Source organism: Equus caballus, chromosome 4, assembly GCF_041296265.1.
Source record: "Equus caballus isolate H_3958 breed thoroughbred chromosome 4, TB-T2T, whole genome shotgun sequence".
NCBI lineage: Eukaryota > Metazoa > Chordata > Mammalia > Perissodactyla > Equidae > Equus > Equus caballus.
In genome coordinates, this window is record NC_091687.1 from 100,518,780 (window position 1) to 100,542,782 (window position 24,003).

The 24,003-nt window shown below is 43.7% G+C and overlaps 1 protein-coding gene and 1 pseudogene across 1 annotated transcript; one reads left to right on the forward strand and one right to left on the reverse strand.

The window, feature by feature from the left end:
• OR6V1BP (olfactory receptor family 6 subfamily V member 1B, pseudogene) lies at positions 5,911–6,853 on the forward strand (annotated as a pseudogene).
• OR6V1 (olfactory receptor family 6 subfamily V member 1) lies at positions 14,672–16,649 on the reverse strand. The gene is given in 2 exon segments (XM_070266152.1): positions 14,672–15,983; positions 15,986–16,649. Coding segments are annotated over 2 exon segments (945 nt in total). The 5' UTR covers positions 16,019–16,649; the 3' UTR covers positions 14,672–15,071.
• Between the last annotated feature and the right edge of the window lie 7,354 nt (positions 16,650–24,003).

The window sequence follows — 24,003 nt, forward strand, 5'->3', positions numbered from 1 at the left end:
GCTCCCTTTGGGATCGGTTCCCTGTGGGATTGAAGCCTCTCTTGCAACTTCCTCACAGCTATATATTTCAATCACTTATAACAGCTGGGTTTATTTCTCACTCATGCTACCAGCCCATCCTTGGCCAGGAAGTAGACCTTGCTCATTATTTTCCCTCAGGTGCCCTGACCAATAGAAGCTCCATTTTAATATATTCTTTTATGATCATGTAACAGGCAAAGAGAGTTTGGTGAATCGAATGCTGGCTCTTAAGGCTTCTGCTAAGAAGTGATTCATGTTTCCTGCTCCCACATCTCACTGCCCAAGTAAGCCACCTGGCCACTCCTGAGTTCAATTAAGCAAAATCATATAGTATTCCCACTGAGAGAGCCAGCTCCAGGAAGGACAGCTAATAAGAGTAAATAAAAATTGTACATTATAGGTGTTTTTTTTTAATTTGGACTTTTTCTCTTTCATGAATTTTAGGTTTAGCTTGTCAAATAATTTGATTTTACTTAGGTAGTTTCTATCATTGCCAAGCTACAGAATAAGATATTTGAAAACAGTCATTTCATTACTATTCTTGGTGTGATATAGAGGAAAATCCTAGTCTGTGAAGTCCATGAAATCAGAACCCATCTAGGCCTGTGTCAAATTTTATTCTTGGCCCTCAACATGTGATGACCTAGAGACATTTGGAAGTTCCTTAAGCTCTGTGGGATTCTATATTCTTATCTTAAAAATGAGCATAATAATGCCCCCACAATAATTGGGGGAGGAGGAGTTATAATGCAGAAACATAAAAGGAAGTGATCAGCAAGAAGATAAAACAGAGCCAAAGTGGAATGGAGAATGTGCAGGAGACGTGGAGGACTGGATAGGGAATGTGAAGAAAGTGCATAGAAGGAACCCAGGCCAAGATTCCACTCAGCCTCTTCCTCTGATCTCTCAGCTCTCCCTCACCAGCCTAGGGCAGCACCTTCCACATCAGAGGCTGCTGCCAAGACCAGGTAGGCAGCCAGCCAAAGGGGTGGACGGAATTATGAGACAGGACACAATCTATATTATTCAATGGGACAGGGGACCATCAGCCTCAAGGACTGAGGTGAGGTCCCTCGGATCACCACATATTTATTTGCGGGTAAAGAATCACAAGTATGCACAATAGCAGGAACTCATGCCTACAGGGACACGCAAGCCAAAGTCCAAAGGTTCTAGTCTTCATCCCCCCGAAGCACACCAGCCCTATCCCAGGTCATTCTCTTGGGAGTATCTTAAGAACAATCAGCAAGGGGGCTGGCCCCGTGGCCGAGTGGTTAAGTTCGCGCGCTCTGCTGCAGGCGGCCCAGTGTTTCGGCGGTTCGAATCCTGGGCGCGGACATGGCACTGCTTGTCAGACCACGCTGAGGCAGCGTCCCACATGCCACAACTAGAGAGGAACCCACAACGAAGAATACACAACTATGTACCGGGGGGCTTTGGGGAGAAAAAGGAAAAAATAAAATCTTAAAAAAAAAAAAAAAAAAAAAGAACAATCAGCAAGGTATGCAGGCGGCAGTCCGTTCTTGCAAGGGCCCAGCGTTCCTAAGCCCCTTGCCTTCATGCCCCATAACATATTCCCCTCTGGCCTGAGATTCCAAAGCACAAGCAATCTGGTATAATAATTATGAGAGTCAGCAGATCGCATATCTCCCAGTCACCCATTTGGGATTTATTTTTCCTAGGCTCAAAGCCTAGCAAGAATGCTGCTATGATCTCCTGCAGCAAGAGGCCTTTGGTGAATTAGGAAAATGCTCCCCTCTGAGCTGATGTAGTTGGGAAGAGTAAGGCTTGACAAATAAAGTATATACTTCTGCATAAAATATTTGCCCTTCCATTAAGTGGATGCAGCTCCTAATTAGAGCCCACAGTTGGGCTAGGGAGTCACAGCAGGCTTTCAGCCCCCATGCATTCCCTCAGTCAGCATCTTTTTACAATCAACAAACCACACAACTGTACTAAGCCCCACCCCGATCCGTCACCAGGCAAGTCCCCTCTTGTTAGACTCTTTGGTTCTCCAGGTGACCCACATCAACCCTCAGGAAAGTACCATTTCTTGCCCATTTCCATCCTACAGCCTGCAGGTGTTGTCACAGAATGCCTTCTTGCAATTTGGAAATCCAGCAGCTACATATTCCTGAGTATTAGCAGGCAGCCAGCCAGTCCTCATACTTCTTGGTAAGTCAGAGTTGAGGAGGTAACGTCCCATTCTTTAGCCTCTGATAGCTTTGAAAATCTATAGGGCTGTATTAAGAGACAATTGAATTGGTCAGGGAAACAAGAGGGTACAGGGGATCAGAGAAGTAATATGGAGCTTTGCGAGCCAGAAGGCATTATGAAAACAGAGGAGTCCTGCAGTATTTAAAAAAAATAATCTGGCACCCAGAGTTGCTCATTTAATCCTTCCTTGCCTCCTTCCATCACCAACAGCATAAATGGGAGGTGAGTTAAGCAATTCCCTAAAATTTGCCCACAGGTACTTCTGTCCCTACCACCAAACATTTTCATTCTCTCCTTCCATGCCCCTCCCAACCATTAACTCTCACGCCACTCCCAGTTGGAGTCATATCTCTAGATATGACTGAACAGTGGATCATCCTGGATGATCTAGGTGGCTGAATCTAATCCTAAAGACCTGTAAAAGGGGAAACCTTTCCCATCTGAGGTCAGAGTCAGAGGGAGATATGATGTGTGGAAGAACGGTCAGAGAGATGCAGTGTTGCTGGCTTAGAAGATGGAGGAAAGGAACTGTGAATCAAGGAATGTAGGAAGCCTCCAGAAGCTAGAAAAAGCAGGGATCCTCCATAGGGAGCACAGCCCTGATGACACCTTGATTTTAGTCCAGTTAGGCTTGTGTCATATTTCTGACCTACAGAGTTTGTAAGATGATACATTTGTATTCTTAAAGCCACCAAATTTGTGGTAATTTGCTACAAAAGTGATAGAAAACTAATCCAGTCATGAAGGCCCACATGACCCCAGCCTACAGGTTGCCTCTCAATTCTCAAGATGTTCTGTCTCCAACTCTGCTTTGATCAGCCATCCTGTCTGCCTGCCTGAGGTCCCTAGTAGCAATATGCTCCTTTCTACCATTATTCCCCATGTCTGTCCAGAATGACCTAAAATCTTCTTTACTATCAATGGTTCTGTCTTGAAAACAGAAAAGTTTCAGATTCAGGTCCTACGGAAAGATTGCTTGGCCAACCCCTTCCAGCCCTTGTGGTTCTTAAAATTAGGACCCATTTACACTATCCTCATTGGAAAGCTTTTTTGTAACTATTTCTATCTATGGGTGGGGCTAATTGAGTGGCATCCATAAAGTCTGAACTCTGAGATGAAGGACTGTGACTCAGAATTTGCTGGGGACCTGGATCTTCTGCTATATTGCCTTCACCTTCATCCCCAAGGTGTGTATCTTCTCACGGGAGTCAGAGAAAAGCCCTTCAGTCTGGCCAGCTCCCAAGATGCATCTCTCAGGGGCTTTGTCTCTGAGAGGAATATATCTCCTCTTAAGCTTACTGTTTCTATCCCCCATTTTCTGCAGTGGACCCATACTGGCACAATCTTAGTCCAGCTGAGAAGTTCTTTTGTGCTTTTTCAATTATCTCATTTTTCTTCAACAATTCTAGGAAGAAAGAAAGGGCCAGGAGGCAGGCAATGACATGGAAATAATCAGCTGCTTAGGTGTATCTAGTCTCTACCTTTTTCTTCATTCAGATCTTTTTCTCAAATGTTACTTCCTCAGCCCATAAGACGTGTTATTCTAGGGAGTAACGCCAGTGCCTCATAATCCCCAGAAGGCTCCTTGCTTTCCCATTATTCCCAGAGAGAACGCTCTGCAGGAGTTAAGTTTTCCATCCAGTAGAAGCTCAGCTCTAAACCACTTCAAGAAACCAAGGGCTTGGAGACAGGGCGAATAGAGAGAACCACGAATGCTCATCCTTGGGAAGAGAAGAGACACAAACAGCACCTTTTCCCCTCTGGTCTCCAGAAGGACTTCTTTCCCGTGTTCCGGCCCCACATCAATGTTGCCACGCTTTGTGGTGACACAGGGTGAGCCTTTAATTAGGAAATTGGCATAAGGTTTGGAGATGTTGTAGTTTGTGAAGCCACTAAGCAGTGCCACCCTATTTTAGCTGTGCCGAAGCCCCTGTCCTCCTCTGCTGGAACATACAACCAGGGGCAATGGACCACCTATCTCTTTTCATTCATGTCACAGAGTGGACCCAATAGGCAGGAATCTCTAGATATGAATTTCTTAATGTGAACAGCTCGAGAAGGCACTGTGCTAAGAGGCTAAGGTGAGTGGCTTAGGTTTGTACATGGGTCAGGCCTTTGTGCAGCACAGGCATAAGGAATGAGGTTGAATTTCTCAGCACTGGGTGTAGGTTTAGCCCTACTGTTAAGGTTTTTCAGTAGGATGGGTACAAAGTAGATGGAGGGACAAACCCTCTTCCTTCAATTGGAATGCCTTTGCTGACGGCCAAAACACAGCCTCAGATGAAGCTTTTATAGGGCCAGAGAGGAGCAGAGTATATCTATATGCACCTTTGCTCTTTCCTGATAGTTTGTATTATAATTTTTATTTTTTTAACAAAAATGGGAAGTTTTTTAAAGTATCCTTTTAGTGACCTTAAATCCTAAGGAAAAGCATAAAGAGTAGAAAGATTCACACACACACACACACACACACACACACACACACACACCCTTCACAAACATGTTGGCCCTAAAGAAGGTGGAGAGGTGATGGGCCAAGAAACTTTGAGGTCGGTGGTGGCCATATAAAAACAGTGACGACAATGACCACAGCTGTTTGTTGAGCACAAGATTTTGTGCTGCTCCCTATACTAAATTTTTTACTCTTTAATCTTTGTAACAGCCCTTGAAGCTGGTTCTCTTGTTATCTTCATTTTAGAGCTGAGTAAACTGAGGTTCAGAAATGCTAAGTTAAGGGAGGAGTACATGTGTGTTCCATAAGCAATTGTCAGACCAGAATTCAAACCTAGGTCCATAGCTCAGGCCCAGGCTTCGGTGCGAGGGAGGAGAGTCGGGGAGGGGCAGGGGAGGCCTGTGGAGGCAGAGCAGGGCCATTAGGTAGACCACTAGTGCCCTCTAGTAGCTGGCAGGGCAGCCACCTGGTTCTCAGGCTTATCTCCATGACCTTCTGTGTCCTTTCTGCTCTCTGTCTTTGCAAACACATACCAGAGGGCCTCCCTAAAGGAAGCTCATTTATTGACTCAAAGCTATGACTTTCCATTAGTTTTATGATCAGAACTGGAGAAATGTGAAAGAGGGAGGGTTCTCAACAGAGGGACAGCCCAGAAAGACCTGAACAGACGCTTTAAAAGGGATTTTGCTGCACAGCCTCTGGGTCACGACATAGACCCCCCAGCACCAACACTCGAGGGCTTCTGGGTGACTTACTCTAATTCTCACCCTTTCTTTCCATGTTCCCTCCCCTCCCTATCTTTCTCTGTTTCTCCCTCTCACACATTTGGTCTCCTGCTCTTGCCTCTCCATTTCTCTTTTGTTTCTTGCCCTCTCCCTAAATATTAATGTCTATGGCTGTGTTGTCTCCCTTAATCTGCTCCTCTCTGTTTTTCTCTCTCCTTATCAATGGCTTTCTGTGCTTTTACTTCTATGACTCCCTAACTCTGTTTTTCTATGATTCTCATATCCCCATGTTGTTATCACTCTGTATCTCTCTCTCTGTCCTTCTGTTTATCACTGACCACCTATTTGTCTTTCTCTCCCTGTTCTCTTTCTCTGTCTCTATCTTGGTTTCATGGCCACTGGTTCTCTCTCTCCCTCTACCTCTGTGTCACTATCTCTGCCTCTCCAACTCTGTTTCTTGTTGCCTTTCCATGTATAGACACCTAGCCCCTGGATCATGGCAAATCTGAGCCACCCTTCTGAATTTGTCCTCTTGGGCTTCTCCTCTTTCGGTGAGCTGCAGGTTCTGCTGTATGGGCCCTTCCTCCTGCTTTATCTTCTCGCCTTCATGGGAAACACTGTCATCATAGTCATGATCATAGCCGACAGCCACCTACATACTCCCATGTACTTCTTCCTGGGCAACTTTTCCCTGTTGGAGATCTTGGTGACCGTGACTACAGTGCCCAGGATGCTCTCAGGCCTGCTGGTCCCCCACAAAGTCATTTCCTTCACTGGCTGTATGGTTCAGTTCTACTTCTACTTTTCCCTGGGTTCCACCTCCTTCCTCATCCTGTCCGACATGGCCCTTGACCGCTTTGTGGCCATCTGCCACCCTCTGCGCTATGGCACTCTGATGAGCTGGGCTGTGTGTGCCCGGCTGGCAGGGGCTGCCTGGGCAGCTCCTTTCCTAGCCATGGTGCCCACTGTTCTCTCCCGGGCTCATCTCAATTATTGCCATGGCAACACCATTAATCACTTCTTCTGTGACAATGCACCTCTGCTGCAGCTGTCCTGTTCAGACACCAGCCTGCTAGAATTCTGGGACTTCCTGATGGCCTTGGCCTTTGTCCTCAGCTCCTTCCTGGTGACCCTCATCTCCTATGGCTACATCGTGAGCACTGTGCTGCGGATCCCCTCTGCCAGCGGCCGCCAGAAGGCTTTCTCCACGTGTGGGTCTCACCTCACTCTGGTCTTCCTTGGCTACAGCAGCAATATCTTCCTGTATGTCAGGCCTGGCAAAGCACACTCTGTGGAAGTCAACAAGACTGTAGCTTTGGTGACATCAGTCTTCACCCCCGTTCTCAGTCCCGTTATCTTTACTCTCCGCAATGATGCAGTCAAGGCAGTGATATGGGGGCAGATACAGAGGTTGAAAGGCCTCCACAAGGCCCTATGATGAGCCTGAGTGACCTGACCAGGCTCAGTCAAGTGGTTCTGTGAGGAGGTAGAGTATCAGGCTGGGTGAGATGACCACTGTTGAGTTTCCTTAGGTTTTTTTCCTCTCTACCTCTGAGTAATAACCACAGAAAGTCCTCAGTTTACCCTGTGTGGCCCAAAGCTCTGAAAGGCCACCATGGAAGTGCTCCTATACCCACTGACAGCTACAAGAACTCTGAAAGTAGCCCAGAACCTGGGAGCCAGAAGTGCGCTTTCAATAAAAGGAACTAGATGGGCTTTCCATTCAAGGAACAGCAGGAAGGAAGAATTCTCTGATCAAGAGATGTATGGGGCCGTCCCAGTGGTGCAGTGGTTAAGGGCACATGTTCCGCTTTGGCGGCCTGGGGTTTGCCAGTTCAGATCCCGGGTGCGGACATGGTGCCGCTTGGCAAGTCCTGCTGTGGTAGGCGCCCCACATATAAAGTAGAGGAAGATGGGCATGGATGTTAGCTCAGGGCCTGTCTTCCTCAGCAAAAAAAGGAGGAGTGGCAGCAGTTAACTTAGTTAACTTAGTTAACTTAATATTCCTAAAAAAAAGGAGAGAGAGATGTAATCCAGCCTTGGCCTGTGTGTGTGTGTAATATTTCAGAAAGTCTATTAGGTCCCATGTTCCCTTTGGAATTAAACATCAGTTCCACTGCCCTTCCCTACCCCAACTATAATCTTAAATTTAAAAAACCATCTAGTTACTTTGTCCTCAGAATTATCATACTTTCTTAGCTTTCACCTATCCTGAAAACAGCCCCAATTTAAATATTCTGCCAAACTATTTCTGCAAATACACTTTAATTTACTGAAGTACATTTCCCAGTAAGCTGGGGTGACTTCACTCATCAAAAATGTACTCTTAGCTCCACTTACTTTAAGTCAATGAAAACTACTAATTTACTGCAAGTGTCAAGCTTTTTAAAGACCTACTATGTGGAAGTGAACAAGGCAGGGAATTGTAGGCTCATTTGGTGAATACAGAGTATCTAGCTTTGGGGACATGGCTCACTAGTCGTCCATCGGTTCTCATTTCGTACTTCCAGTGTCATCCCAGGCTGACCCCTTCCTTACTGAAGTGCCCCTTTCTCTGACTTTCTGAAAAGCTCGCTTCTTTCTTGTTGAGATGCTCCTCACCCAAATCAGAGAGTGTCTTTAGGTTCCTAGTTTCAGCTTCTGGTCAAAAGTCTTGTCTCCTAAATTACACATCAGAGCAATGAGTCGGTGTTTGCTGTGGCTATTGCAAAAATTGATTTGTTTTCTCTAATTATCCTCTGCTTACAACTTCAAAGGGTAAATATTTATAGAATAAATGAAAGGATGATGAAGAAATTAAACATAATTCCACTGATCATACCTTACTTTTGTATAGGTATGTGTGTGTATATATATATACACATATCTATATATATTCACACTTTACAAACCACTTTTACATATGTTTTACATTTGGTTTTTCCCTCATAGTAATTCAATTAATTAAAGATTCACTGATCACCCATCATGAGCAATGTAGTCTTCTCTGCACTGGCTGTTAAAGGTCAAAGAAATACAGATTCTAACCTCAAAGGTTTCTCCATCTGTGGGAGAGAGGAAAAAGTACAATTAATTCTAACACATTTTGATAGGGGGTTTTCCTATGTTTAATGAGTGCCTGAGAGTCCAAAAGGAAAATGTTGGTTCTTGGGCTGCAGCCAAGCAGTTTCTGACCCACTAATGGGTAAGGGAACCATGGTTGTGAGGAAAAACGAGTTGGTCAAAGCAATGGCAGAACTGAAAGTAGAATCTGATTCGTGAAATTTCCTTTCCATTTCTCTATCTTTGGAAATAATTCTTCCATCTGGATCAAAGTTAGATTAATTAAAAGTGGGAATCTCCAGGATCTGAAACCACTCAATATAGACTCATCCAGCTCCTTATTTAGTGTGTATCCATTACGTTCCCATCAAGTTTATCAAATTGTAATTGCAATAATTCTAGGAACCTCTTCATAACAGTAATTTTATGTTTAATATCCTCCCTTGAAAGGAACACATACTGTCAGAAAAAAACTAACGATTCAGTGTCACTTTTAAAGATTTGCCTTTTGCTAATCACAATAGTACTCACGAACATTTGAAAGATAACAAATAACACATATATACAAGAAATATTTTTATTCGGTCCATACACAATGTTAAGTGCATGGTGGATCCACACTCCCATTGTCAAAATACCATATTTCCCAGGAGATGGAAACACTTGATCTGATTGTTGGTCTACATAAGGTCATTTGATATAAGGTTATTTGACAGAAGGCAACAGCCTTGTCTCTCCACAGAACTAGCTTACACTGGAGCAGGGGAGTGCGATGAGATGCTTTGTAACACGAGAATGAATTTAAATATAGGTAGAATCAATGGTGAGAGTTCTTGAATCTAAAATGTTTGCCCCATCTTATCCACCCACCCTCCATTGATCTGGTATTCTAGCCCCAGAAATACTGTGTTCTGGTAATAAACCATTAGAAATACCAAGTTTCTGAATGGCTAACACAAGAATCTAATGCCACCCATGTAAATCTCAGCGAGAATCTGAAAAGTAGGTTTATTCCTTCCTGTTGGGAGGACTAAGGAGAAAGAAATTTAAGGTATGGAAGTCGTGATGACAGAAGATAGAAGAATATAATCATTTTTCAAATAAAAGTCAGGCCTGGGTCCTGTAGTGACCAGTAGTACCATGAAGGCCCTGTGTACATAAGATTTTAAGAGTTTGGTGAGGTGAAAAACCCTCCAAGGCTAAGTTGCAAAATTTTATTGTTGCCTATATAGCACCGTGTTCATATCAATCTAGTTCATCAATTCTTTAAGCTTTGAATTTCCTGATGTAAATATGGTCCTTGCAACAATGCCTGACAGATACTGAAGAAAAGTGATAGTGCTCTAGTGATCTGCTGGTAAATATTTAACTGCTGGCTGTCTAGTTGCAGCATTTGCTGCCTTCTAGCATTTGACAGTTTTCATGGTGTGAGTTTCACTCCCATCATACACAACTTCAAACTATCAGCATGACATCACTGAACTTAGAGATGGGAAGACATGCTTAGCAGCCCACCATTATACGGTATTTTCACCAAAGAGATACAAGTGACACAAACAACTTCAATGGTATAGATAAAAGTAAAATGTAACAAAATAATTAGGAGTCTTAAGTTTTTATTACCTTTGTTTTTAACATAATTTATTTGGTTGTAAATTTCCATTATTTAATTTTTAGTAATGGCTATGTTTAATTCCTGAAAATTTAACAATCAGCTCTCAAGAGGCCTCCAGAGCGTCTCTCCAAAGCATTCTGCCTGTGGATTTTCCCTTAAATCCTGCTCCCCATTCAACCCAGCATCTTTGTCATTCTCCTTCCCTTGAGTTAGATATGTGTCAAGACCTATGGAAGCAAACCTCATGGAATTGCCCTTTAACAGAACTATTCCTAGGCTCTTGCCAAACTTACTTAGGTCATTTTCAAAATTTAAGACAATGAAATTCCAACATGCAAGGTAAATAGTACCCTTTGTGAATGCAATATAATTGCCCTAGCATGCAAAGTTTTCCACACCAATGCCCTCTGTAACCACTATGAAGTTTGTTGGAATCAGATATGACCCGTGATTTCAGTGAGTGGGACATCTTTCAGAGGACACCTAGAAATCCCCCAAGAGACTTGGATCTGACTAGTGAAGATATCCATGACCACTATCCAGAGAGCATTCATTAATTCCATCTCCCCAGGCTTTCACTGCCTACATAATATCCCATGTTGATATCAACATTATTTTATGCATGCAATTGCCTCTCCCTGGAATTCGCTTTTCACCTTCTTGGCCTGTGAAGTCAGGCCAAGATATTCAGACTTCAAAACTCACCTCAAATGATGGTGTGTTTGGAAAGACCTTCAATTTAACTAAAGAGAATAAGCTATTTCCTCCCTGTATTCTCACAGTGCTTTGCATATTAGGAAAACTAACACACAGTTTCTAACCACACTAAATTCTCAGCTACCCAAGTTAGGCAGTATACCTTATATGACTTTGTATCTCCTCTGCCTAGAACACAGTAGATATTCAATAAACCCCAGCTATCTTTAGTGACAAGGTTTGTAGATGAATCTGGAACATGAGTAAACACTATAAACTAAAACACAGAATGTCATCTTAGGTGACAGTAGTAGAAGTGTGGTAAACAAACCATGGGAAGAAGTTATCCCACTGCACTCTATCTAGTTAGTTGACTAAACTAGTAGCACAACCAGTTCCAAGATCCACATAACAACAGGGACAAGAAGAAGCAATGTAGATGGTGAGAGGTCTAGAAATTGTTCAACGGCAACATCCCACTTGTAAATCTGAATATTTTGTAGGGGAATATGTAGCCGCCCTCGCTTATTTGCGAGTCTGCCTGTGTAACTCAAAATTGCACGGTGGGTGAATGTTAGAGAGACCACAGTGAGGAGAGACACAAGGATTTCATCTTAAAATTTAGAACACTGCAGCAAAGAAGGGGACTGCCTCCCAGCTGTGAGTGCTGCATCCCCTAGACTTGGTGCAGGCAGGGGCTCCATGCTCACCTGAGAAGGGCGTGTGTTGCAGTGGGGGTGCCTGCCTTCAGAGGAGGTGCATCTGGGTGAGCTACACACTCCCTTCCGATTCCATGAGGCTCTAATTTAGTGACATCATGACTCTAAATGTGGGGACACTTTTATACAGCAACTCTGTCTTAGAATTGGAATCCCCAGTTTCCTTCTGGCAAGGAGAAAAAGTGCGCTAAAATTATTTTCTAGGTTATGTCTAAGCAGGAGCCTCATTTGACATTCTGCACACCGAGGGTCTCTGTCACATCAAGAAAAATGCATGGAACCAAAACATCTCTAGGTCATGTCCACACAGGATTCTAACAGTGAGTCTGAAGTGCACCATTTCATCAAAGTCACTCAAAAAGCTTAAAGTCAAACTAGGATGAAAATCTGGGGGGCCTAAATTCTGGTTACTGTCCTTAGAAATAGGACCAGGGATGAAAGTGATTAAGAAGGGATGGCTCCAATAATCGCAAACACATCCTCAAATTCCCTCTTCTAGTTCCCTTCACATTGTTGAAACTGGGACAAGCACTTTCTTACACAATTTCCTGACTGAAACTTCCACCAGCAGATTGCCCAGATCAGGGCTCCTCAGATATTAATGTGCATGTGAATCACCCAGGGTGATTCCTGTTAAAGACTCTGATTCAGTAGGTCTGGGGTGGAGTCTGAGATTCTGAATTTCTAACAAGCTTTCAGGAGATGCCAGTGGTGTTCCAAGGATCACCCTTTGAGTAGTAAGGGACCACAGGCAAGTTTGTTGAGAATGTCGCATCTTTGTGATGCTGGCTGATGGGTGATTATTGTGGAGGCCCAAGCAAGCTATACCTTCCCCAAACTGACCAGGCAGAGATTCCACTCCTAAGAGAACACTGTGAAATCAGGCAATAGACTGCTGTAGGCTGTTGATTATTTTTAATTGTTTTAAAAGCAAATGTGTGCAGAGATGGGAGAGTGGCGGAAGGGAGTCTCTCCAGAGGAAAAACTGAGTGGATCTGTGTGCTGATTATTTCAGGATGAGCTGAAGGAAAGTGTTTGCATATCAGAAGGAGATAATTGCTTCCCATTTAGTTCTTCAGTTTTTCATAAAGTTTGCAAGGAGGGTAAGTAATTAGTCCCTTGAGGCGTAGAGGAAGGAAAGTTCTCAGACAGACAAATGTTTTCCCAGCTGGCTCTTACTGCAAAATCAAAAGGATCTGCCCACTTTTTTGAAGAGGCCCACAAACAGGAACATTTCCTGCAGTAGTTTTAAAAAAAAATCTTAGTTGGAGATCAAGCTACCTGGTAATAAGAGACTCATGCCCCTAGGTGCACACCCTGGACGCTCTCCCCTCCTGCCACCACCTGTCTTTCACTGCTGTGACTTTACTAGGTGGCCCCTATACTGTGATATGTGATGTGAATCTTGGTTGCCACAGGGAGAGAAGCCAAGGTGTCCTGGCCTACATACCCATCTATATCATCCTCAGGGAAATATACACCTTCCTGACCTGATTCGTATCAAAAGTTATATGAGCACCTGATAACCAAACCCCACCTGCACTGATACCATTTTAACAATTTTTTACATGATCTTTCCTTTGTCTTGTAAAGAAATAACTCATACACCTATGGCTTATAAATTTAGCCCTACCCTCAACCCATTGCAACTCTTCACCGCCCATGGGTACTGTCCCATGCTATTCTCTGGATAAAAGAGCACTATTTCCAGACGTTGAGAGTCCAAGCAGTCTTTCTCTCAACTCCTCAGCTCACTGAGCCCGCATCAATATCCACACTGCAAATTAGGACCATGGCCTCTCCTCCAGAAATCGTGTGAATGGAGCTAGCTTCAGAAAAAGGAGGAAGTTTGCATCTAATCCTTGTCCTGGCTTGCTAATCCCACTCAGGCCAGATTCAGTCTAGTACAAGAAATCACACACTAAAGCTATTCCTACTCCCACTATCTTCCCATGACTTTCTAAACTATTCCCAGATTTCCAAGGAATGCCTTCCCTCATGCACCCTCCCACCTCATTACCCATAACACGAGTCCCACTTCATTTCCTCCTTCTCATCTGACTTCTACCAACTTTCCTTTACTATCCAGGACCCCCAGGAATGTCCAGGCCCAGCTGCTTCCATGAATCCAATCTCAGAGGGCCTTCTCCCTAGGACATGGATCTAAGGTTCTGTGAAAATGGAACTACTAGCCCATGTGAAGAAAAGGCAGCAAGTCTGAGAGTGATGTGGACTCAGTGAGTCAAGGTGTCGAAAGAAAGATTTCTTGGACTCTCAAGGTCTGGCAGTAGTGCTCTCTTATTCAGAGAATAGTATGGAATAGCATGGGTACAGGACCCATAGGCAGTAAAGAGCTGTGGGCATAGGGACAGGACCCATGGGCAGTAAGAGCTGCAAACATGGGTTGAGGGTAGGGCTAAATTTAAGCTGAAGCCAACACCTTAAATATCATCATCAGCTAAAGACAAAGGAGGATGTTGGGGGGTGGGGGGCGGTCGGTTACATGAGGTTACCAGACAAGTACAGCAAACAAGAGCAAGATTATTATGCAGACTTAAGTCCTTGCCTTCCCCATTAAGAGTTTCTAGAGATAAGGTCATTCCTCCTTCTTCCTGGTGCAGAGAGGGAGATACCCTCACAGATGGAGATTTCCTTTACAAATGTAACTGTCTCTTAACAAAGGGCAAGCAAATTCTACTTTTCAGAGTTTCCCTCCTGTCTGCAGCTTTTAAAAGTAATCAGCCCAAAATAATCCTGATCAGGAGCAGTGATCCAACTTTCTGTTATTTCTTGTGTGCATGAAAAGAACCGTGTCTAGGCATGTGGCCCTCATGAACTTTCTGTGTAACAGGGCTGGGAAAGTGGCCTCCAGAGTTATTTCTGTTTAAAGGCAAGATGTTTGGGGGCCCAGAAGGGAGAAGTGGGCAGCTTGGGTGTGAGGAGTTTTTCTATTCCAGGAGCAGTCCCAGAAGGGGGTCAGAATGGGAGGCCAATAGTTGCTTCTGTTTGGGGGGGTACTAGGCTTCTCTGCCCTTCTCAAAGAACCTCTCACTTTCAGAACCCCATCCAAGCCAGTTCCTGGGAAAGGAACATAGCTAAAAAATTGTTGCACACAAAGAAGCATAAAGGAATGCAAACAAAACCATAGCGCCAGACTAAAGAGGAACGATTTTAATAGCACGCTTTTATTATAATATTTATAATAATATTTAGTTAAATATTATTATATCATTAAAAAATAATAATGTAAATAAAATAATATCCACATTTCCTGAGCTCTTACTATGTACCAGATCCGGCACTAAGGTCTTTACTTGGGTTATCTCTTTTAATTGATATTATCACACTGTTTTCCCTCCACAGCTCCCCCAAAATCATCCATCTGTTCCCTATCTCAGGCACACAGACACCTGCCTGTGAGCTCATTAGCTCTCTGTAGTGAGTGAGCGGAGACTTCCATGGGGTGAAGGCGCAGGGGAGACGAAGAAGAAGGAGACTGAGGAGCTCTAGCATGGGCACCTGGGTGTCCACCTGCAGCAAAAGGTGTTTCCTCCTTCACGCTTCACAGATGCTCTCTGGCCTTCTCATCTGTGAGCTGCTGGGTCTCTGAGGAGGATCCTTTTGGTCATATCCTCAATGACCTCCTTGACCTTCTCATTCCGGAAGGTGAAGATGAAGGGGTTGAGGAATGGGGTCACCACTGCAGTCAACAGGGCCACTGACTTCTTCAAGTGTGTGGAGTGGCCTTTGCCTGGCCTCACGTAGATGAAGATGGCACTGCCATAACCCAGTACCACCACAGTGAGGTGTGAAGCACAAGTAGAAAAGGCTTTCTGGCGCCCAGAGGAGGAGGGAATGTACAGCACTGCAGCCACGATGAGGATGTAGGAGACCACAATGAGCAGCATGGTGGCCAGCACAAAGACCAAGGACAGGAAGAAGTCCATGTGCTCAATGTGGCGAGTGTCAGAGCAGGAAAGCTTGAGAAGTGGGGCAGAGTCACAGAAATAGTGGTCAATGACATTAGGGCCACAGAACCAGAGCTGGATTTTCTGCACGGTGGGGGAGATGATGGAGAGGAACCCGACCACCCAGCAGACCACCACCAGCTTCATACAGACTGGATCATTCATGATGGTTGGGTAGTGCAGAGGGTGGCAGATGGCCATGTAGCGATCAAAGGCCATTACTGTGAGGATCAGGAAGTTGGTAGAGCCCAGGGAAAAGTAAAAGAAAGACTGGGTCAGGCATTCTGCCAGAGACATGGTCTTGCGAGTGGTCAGTAGGTCTGCCAGCATCCTAGGAACCACAGTGCAGGTGACCAACATCTCCATGAGGGAGAAGTTGCAGAGGGAAAAGCACATGGGTGAGTGGAGACGGGAGTTGAGGCATGTGAGGGTGATAATGGCCAGGTTCCCAAGCACTGTCAGCACATATATCAATAGGATCAAAGCAAACAGGAGGATCCGAAATTCATGGAGATGAGAAAATCCCAGAGCACAAATTCCCTGACGACACTGAAGTTACCCATTGCACTTGACACCAGTTCTCTGTACTACCTGTGACAAACCAGGAATTCTTAGTCGGAAATGGGCATCAACCTCTCTCTTGATCTTGCTCTCTGATGCTCCCCAAGCACACCAGCCTCTAGGCATGGTTAATCTCAATGGCCAGGAGGCACATTCCTACAGGGCAGAAGTTCCCAAGAGGCAAGGAGCCGACTGGTTCTGATGAACAGATTAGGAGTTGCCACTCCCACATTATCACTACTCCTAAACTCTTCCCCTTTTGTGTTCTACTCATTCATTATTTCATTCAACACATTTGTTAAGCCTCAACTCTGTACTATGTCCCATAAACACTTCCTAACTGCCTAGTTTAAGAGTCTTTTAATCATAGTAACACCTGCTATTAGCTGAGCTCTTTCCATGTCCCAGGAACTGGGCCAGGTACCTTATACAATACTTCTTTTCATCTTGTGTGCTCAATCCTCATCCTCTCTGTGACACTGCAGCTACGAAACACATTTTTTTTTTAAATTTTAGTGTTTGTTTTTATTGCAGTAACATTAGATTATAACTTTCAGATGTACATCATAATATATTTCGAATTCTGTGTAGACCACATCATGTTCACCACCGGAAGACTAATTATAATCCATCATCACATATGTGTGCCTAGTCGCCCCTTTCCCCCCTCTCCCTGCCCCCTTCCTCTCTGGTAACCATCAGTCCAATCTCTGTTGCTATGTCTTTGTTTGTCATTGTTTTTATTTTCTTCTTATGAGATCATAAGGTATTTGACTTTCTCCCTCTGACTTATTTCACTTAGCGTAATTCCCTCAAGGTCTATCCATGTTGTCACAAATGGCTGCATTTCACCCTTCCTTATTTCTGAGTAGTATTCCACTGTGTATATATGCCACACCTTCTTTATCCATTCGTCCCTTGATGGGCACCTAGGTTGCTTCCAAGTCTTGGCTATTGTGAATAATGCTGCGGTGAACATTGGGGTGCATGTATCTTTATGCATTTGTGTTGAAAACACATTTTTAAAACCACTTCTACCCTTGACTGCAAGGACAGTCTACTCTTAGTTCACTGACAATTCTGATTTTCTCATCTGGCTCTGGGACTTTCTAAATCTGGATGTCCTCACATTTCTCTTCTCATTCTTCTTTTTTCTCTCTATTCTCGCCTTCAGAAATCTCACTATCTCCCTTAACCAGAGCATTCTTAAAAATGTAAATGCACCTCGAACTGCATTTTTGTTCCCAGCACATTTCTCTAACTGCCTGATGACCACCACCACATACTCAATATGTGTAAAAATACACATAATCCTCCATTCCCCCAAAGCCAATATCATGTTCATGACTCACCCTGAGTCATCCAGACTTGAACTCTGGAAGATATCTCTGAGTTTTCTATCTCTCTTCTAAACCACTTGAATTGCTATCCTTAGAATTTTTCTTCGTCTAATTCCGCTGTCTTTTTCCACAGCCACAACCCAGTTTCAAGGATTTATTTCCTCTTGATCATTGCAATAGCATTCTTTTTTTTTCTTTAGGAAGATTAGCCCTGAGCTAACTACTGCCAACCTGAGCTAACTACTGCCAATCCTTCTCTTTTTGCTGAGGAAGACTGGCCCTGAGCTGAGATCCATGCCCATCTTCCTCTACTTTTATACTTGGGACGCCTACCACAGCATGGCTTTTGCCAAGCGGTGCCATGTCCGCACCCGGGATCCGAACTGGCCAACCCTGGGCTGCCAAGAAGCGGAACGTGCGCACTTAACCGCTGCGCCACTGGGCCAGCCCTGCAATAGCATTCTTAATGGTTTTCTTATTCTTACATTTCTCTATATCCAGCCTATCCACATATGCTGTTACACTTATTTTTCTAAAATATTATGTCCTTCAGCTGTTTTTTTTAATAATCTGAGGCAATGTGATTTAATTTATACATTACTCTTAAAATCAATCAAACTAGCTAGCTATCTTCATACAGAAAATCACTACCAGGATGTATTTAAAAGTATTAACAATGGCTTCTCTGGGTGTAGGTTATAGGCATGTTAATGTTTTCCTATATATATGTCTTTGTTTTCTAAATTCTTTGCATTTGAACATGTATTATTTTAGCGATCAGAAAAAAAACAAAATTGAAACAACAGCAGCTATTCCTTCCCTTGTCTGCTGAATCAAACACCAAGTTGCCTTGGCAATCCCAGCCTTTCACAGCTTTGCCTATCTATCCCTCTAGCCTTACTCTCTCCTCCTTCCTACCACATCCTTTGTGTTACCACCAAACTGGACCACTCGCTAGTCAACAAATCTGTTAATTCTGCCCTGCTTTCACATCCTTTTCCTTGCTGTTCTTTATGCCTGGAATACCCTCTCCTGCCATCTTTGCCTGGCAAGTTCTTACCCACCCTTCAGTGACTGTCTCAAGTGTCCCTTCTTTATGAAGCTGCATCCTCTATCCAGATGTGAACTCATCCTACCTGGAATTACGAACCACGGAAATTAGCATGTTCTGCCTTTCATCATAATTATCCTTCTGCCAAGCTTATCCTCAACACTAGATTTCTGTTTTCTTAGTGGTAGGACTCTCTTTTCATCTTTATAACCCTCACGATACCTAGCAACATGTCTCACACAGTATAAGGACTCAGTAAATTTTAGTTAAGTGAATAAAGGAGTACATCAATTGGGTTTTCATTCCTAGTCCTGAGAAGAAGTTTTGCCAAATGGAAAATAACATTTTCTTTAAAGATTATCTGTATGTGTGCATTGTGGGCTTTAATGGAAGGTAATGTGGAAATAATGCCATGACAATTTCCTGTCAGAAAGATAAGATAAGACCAGATGTGTTTCAGAATCCAATCCCAGAAGGGTCTGGGCAGCACCCTGCGACCAGTACAATACTATTTCTGCAACATAATGCATAAATATTCACACTAAATGGAATAAATAAAGGCTATAAATAGGCTCATTGTGCTAAGTTCAGATCAGGTTTAACTGCCTGGTTAGTCCAACACAAAATTAGAAAAGAATTTTTAGTGTCAAAGCATTTTGATTACAGAATTGTGGATAAAGGGTGCTGACTGGGCAGGCCTTATTCAGCGAGGCCCGCCATGCACTGGTTCTTATGTCACAACAAAGCCATGAAAGCTACCATCTCCATATCACAGGTGATACAAACTGAACCTCAGGATGTTAAAGATCTCAATCCCGAGTCATAGAGTTAATAAATGTACAGCTGGGATTTGAGCCCGAGGTTTTCCAACTCTAGTTCCTATTTGTTTACAGGAATCAAAATGCCAAATATGTGAAACCTTCATAATTTTCAAACACGTCTCAAACTCCAGACAAAGAATTCAAAGCCTATTGCTTAGGACTGCAAGTAGAGAAAGTATTTAATAGATGGTAAATTAAGGAATGTATTAAAGTGTGAATTCCCATGTTTGGCTATTGACTCTCAGTGATGCCCAGCGGACAGGGAGGGAGTCCCTTTCCCTGCATGGAAAGGACCTAACCTGGGTCTCTAACGTTACCGGAGGACCAGTTACAAGTCCCCCAAACAAGCTCAGCCCTCAGTCTTCCATCCCTCATTGGGAATCCACCACAGTCGGGCCCCTGGGAGGCTGCTGCTCCCCCACTTACCACTTCCTTGACTGTGATCTCACCCTCCCTGGCCCCCTATTGATGTGTATCACATTCTGCAGGTGTTATAAACGCCTGAACAAGAATGAGGAATTCAACCCATTGACCTATTTTATGTTTTATTTACCATCGCTGCTACCCAGAGAGCAATATATTTCTTACCTGACAGGTTTCTGTGACATCACATCCTAAGGTCCCACAGTCTAAAATATCTGAGGTCCTGGAATCAGAGGATAAAGAGTTGATCCGGGGCTGACCCTGGAGTCAAGAATCCTCCATGCAGTGCAGCAGGCTTGCCTCTCCCACCCTAGCTGGAGCCAATCTCTACAGGCCTCCAGCACAGCCCCCATTACTACACCCTCACTGCAACCCAGCTCGTCTTCCTGCTTCCAGTCTACTGGACTTTTCACTTTTAGATTTTTATCTCCTATTTAAGATGTTGCTTCCCCTCTTAGAACTGATGTCTGGTGCCCCGCTCTTTGTCTGTGGTGCATGCCCATCCCTGCCTGTTACTTCAAAACTGAGCCACCACTCCCCTGACATAGCTCAGCAATCTGGAGCCCACAACCCAGGACAACATCCTTGGAATACATTTTAGGACCTGCCATACTTGTTGAATAATTTTACATTCCAAGTTTCTGTTTGTCAAAACTGATTGTTTAATACAAGCAAAATTGAAATAGGTAAAGTTTAACTTGAATGTAGGATTGACTTTTCTCTGCATCAGGGTCTTCTACACACCAGATTTTCCCCAGTGCAGCCTCTGCAGCAGGCCTTGAGGAATTCCCCTCCCTTGCTACAGAAGAGATCCTCTCTCAGGCCCAGGAGTCTGGCATGGCCCTAACCGGGGAAGACTCAGCTTTTCGAAGCAGGAGACAATGCAGTTCCCCATTAAAACAGGCCAAGTGCAGCCTTAGCTCTCACGAAGTCCACTGACCAAGGCTTTGGTTGGCCATTTAGCACATGCTTTGGACTGGGCCCCACATTATCTGTACTTGATCATCTGGACTCCCCGATGTGTTCTCAGTTTCCCTCACACATTCATGATAAGGATACTCGCTGATAAGAGGTGCTGTTCATCTCTATCCAAATCCTTCATGCTGTAGGTTTTGCAGTTCAGATCTCTTGTGAAAATGTCAACTAGCAGAGAGCTCACCTGTCCCTGTATAATAACCCTCCAGTGACTTGGAACCCATTTGAAAGCCCCCCTCCTTGTTACGCATGTTTCTCTCTCCACATCAACCCTCTCAATTCTTCTGACTGAATTATCCTCATGCTTTTTGACTTTTGGAACAACTTTCCTAAACCAGAAATGACTCTGTTTCTGAGAACTGGAAATTATTAAATGGAAATGGAGGGAACTACGAGAGCCGTTCCATCACCCTGGTTGTTTGTAGCAGTGATTTTGATCATCAGTGTTCCGGGACATGCAGAGCTTCTCAAGTAGAGGAAAGAACAGGGGTGAGGAATGGGACAGAAGGGTGGGCAGGGAAAGTACCTGAACATCCCCTTATGATCCACAAACCTTTGCAAGTGGCTAGTGACAGAGGGAAGATACAGAGGCAAACAGCACACTGAGCTGAGCAGATCAGACGGCAGCAAGAATTCGAGGCAAGGAATGAGGCAAGAAGTCCAGGTGCTAGGCAGCCAAGGGTCTATGAAGGATCCAAGAGAGGAGAGAGACACATCGGGAAGACACCTAGGCTGAGCTTCCCCTGAACCTGGGTCTCTGAGGAAGGGGCAAAAGGAGTGGGGTGGGGCAGAAGACGCTTAGCTTCTCTCCAAGTGGGAAAGCAAGATGAGACCGATGCAGGGAGTGAAATCCTATCATGATGTGATTCATTGCTGCCCCCAAAATCAGTAATAGCATAGTGAGCAAGAGGACACAGGCAACTAGAATCATTCATTCATTCATAAAAATTTGACTGATATTGCCAGATACTATTGGTGCTCAAGGAACACAGTAGTGAGCAAAATAGTCCCAGACCTTACAGTCAAGTTGGAAAAAGAGACAGTAAATAAGTTGAAAATGACAAACTGATAAGTGCTATGCAGGCAATGAAGGGGGCATGACAGAGACTGAGTGGAAGGTAAGGGACTCACCGATGTTAGCCCCCAAATTGCCACCCAGGTCCAAATGCAGGACTCAGTGATGGTAGCCTTCATCCAGTGGACAACAGGCAAGTGCAATGGGTTGAATGGAGCAAAGTGGTCAGTTTCAAACTCCCTGCAGGCACAGTTCCCAAACCAGGGATCCCTGCGGCAGTCTGCAGCAAACAGAACACAACCCCAGGAAGGAGACTCTTCACCCTGCCTTGGTCCTTCTCTCTGAATCCCCTTCCGCCTGCTACTCAGCACCTCCTGATGGAAGATCTGAAACCAAAATGCATGGAAAAATTGGAAGCCTCCAGCTCTTCTCAGCACTGACAGTGTGCTCCAGCAGGGCTGACTAGGAGCACAACAGTGGTTCCTGGGGAGCAGTTGCCTCCACTGGGGACTTGGGCACATCCCAGCATCATCTTCATTTTGGGAAATGTGTGCTCCAGGGAGCAGGCAGGCAACTCATAGTCTACATGGGCCTCCTGGGAACTGGGACTGCTCTTTCACTCTCTCCGGTGTCCTGTAGGCATGGAGCTCAGTGTAGCCATCACAGCCCTGAGATCTGGGCTCTGGCGTGAGGAGAAGGAGAGTGGGGGCAAGGACTTTGGCACCAGTTGCTTTAGACACAGACAATGCAGGAGCAAAGACAAGGAGCTAAAAATTCTCCTTATCTCTGTTTCCCCTGGAGGGAAAAACAGGGTCCAACTCTCTATTATTCCTATAAACTAGGAATTAGAGAGATGCCAAAGTAGTAAAAACATGTCTTTTAGAAAAAAAGGAATCACTAATAACCTAGCATTGAGACTTTCTGTGTATATATATATATATCACATCCTCTTTATCTATTATCCATTGATAGGCACTTGGTTTCTTCCGTGTATTGGCTATTGTGAATAATGCTGCAATGAACATAGGGATGCATAAATCTCTTTGAATTGTTGATTTCATGTTCTTTGGATAAATACCCAGTAGTAACTGGATCACGTGGCATTTCTATTTTTAATTTTTTGAGAACTCTCCGTACTGTTTTCCATAGTGGCTGCATCAGTTTGCATTCTCAGCTGCAGTGTACGAGGGTTTCCTTTTCTCCACATCCTCTCCAACATTTGCTACTTATTGTCTTGTTCATTATAGCTATTCTGACAGGTGTAAGGTGCTATCTCGTTGTAGTTCTGATTTACATTTCCCCGATAATTAGTGACATTGAACATCTTTTCATGTGCCTGTTGGCCACCTGTATATGTCTTGTTTGGAAAAATGTCTGTTCATATCCTCTACCCATTTTTTGACACGGTTGCAATTTTTTTGTTGTTGAGTCGTGTGAGTTCTTTGTATAGTTTGGAAATTAGCCCCTTGTAGGATATATGATTTGCAAATATTTACTCCCAGTTGTCTTTTCATTTTGTTCCTGGTTCCCTTTGCCTTACAGAAGCTTTTTAGTCGGATGTAGCCCCATTTGTTTATTTTTTCTTTTGTTTCCTTTGTCTGAAAAGAGATGGTATTCGAAAAGATAGTGCTAAGACCAATGTCAAAGAGTGTACTGCCTGTATTTTCTTCTAGGAGTTTTATGGTTTCAGGTCTTAAATTCAAGTCTTTACTCCATTTTGCCTTAATTTTGGTGTATTATGTAAGATAATGGCCTACTTTCATTCTTTTGCATGTAGCTGTCCAGTTTTCCCAACACGGTTTATTGAAGAGACTTTCCTTTCTCCACTGTATGTTTTTGGCTCCTTTGTCAAAGATTAGCTGTCCACAGACATGTGGTTTTATTTCTGGGCTCTCAGTTCTGTTTCATTGATCTATGTGTTTGTTTTTGTACAAGTCCTATGTTGTTTTGATTACTATAGCTTCCTACTATATTTTGAAGTCAAGGAGTGTGAGACTTCCAGCTTTGTTCTTTTTTCTCAGCATAGCTTTGGCCGTTCAGCATCTTTTGTTGTTCCATATAAATTTTAGGATTCTTTGTTCTATTTCAGTGAAGAATGTCATTGGGATTCTGATTAGGATTGTGTTGAATCTGTAGATTTCTTTGGGTAATACGGACATTTTAACCATTTTTACTGTTCCAATCCATGACCGTGGACTATCTTTCCTTTTCCTTATGTCTTCTTCAATTTCTTCCAATAATGTCTCATAGTTTTTGGTTTATAAGTCTTTCACCTCATTCATTAATTTTATTTCTATCTATTTTATTCTTTTTTTTGCAATTATAAATGGTATTGTATTCTTGACTTCTATTTCTGCTAATT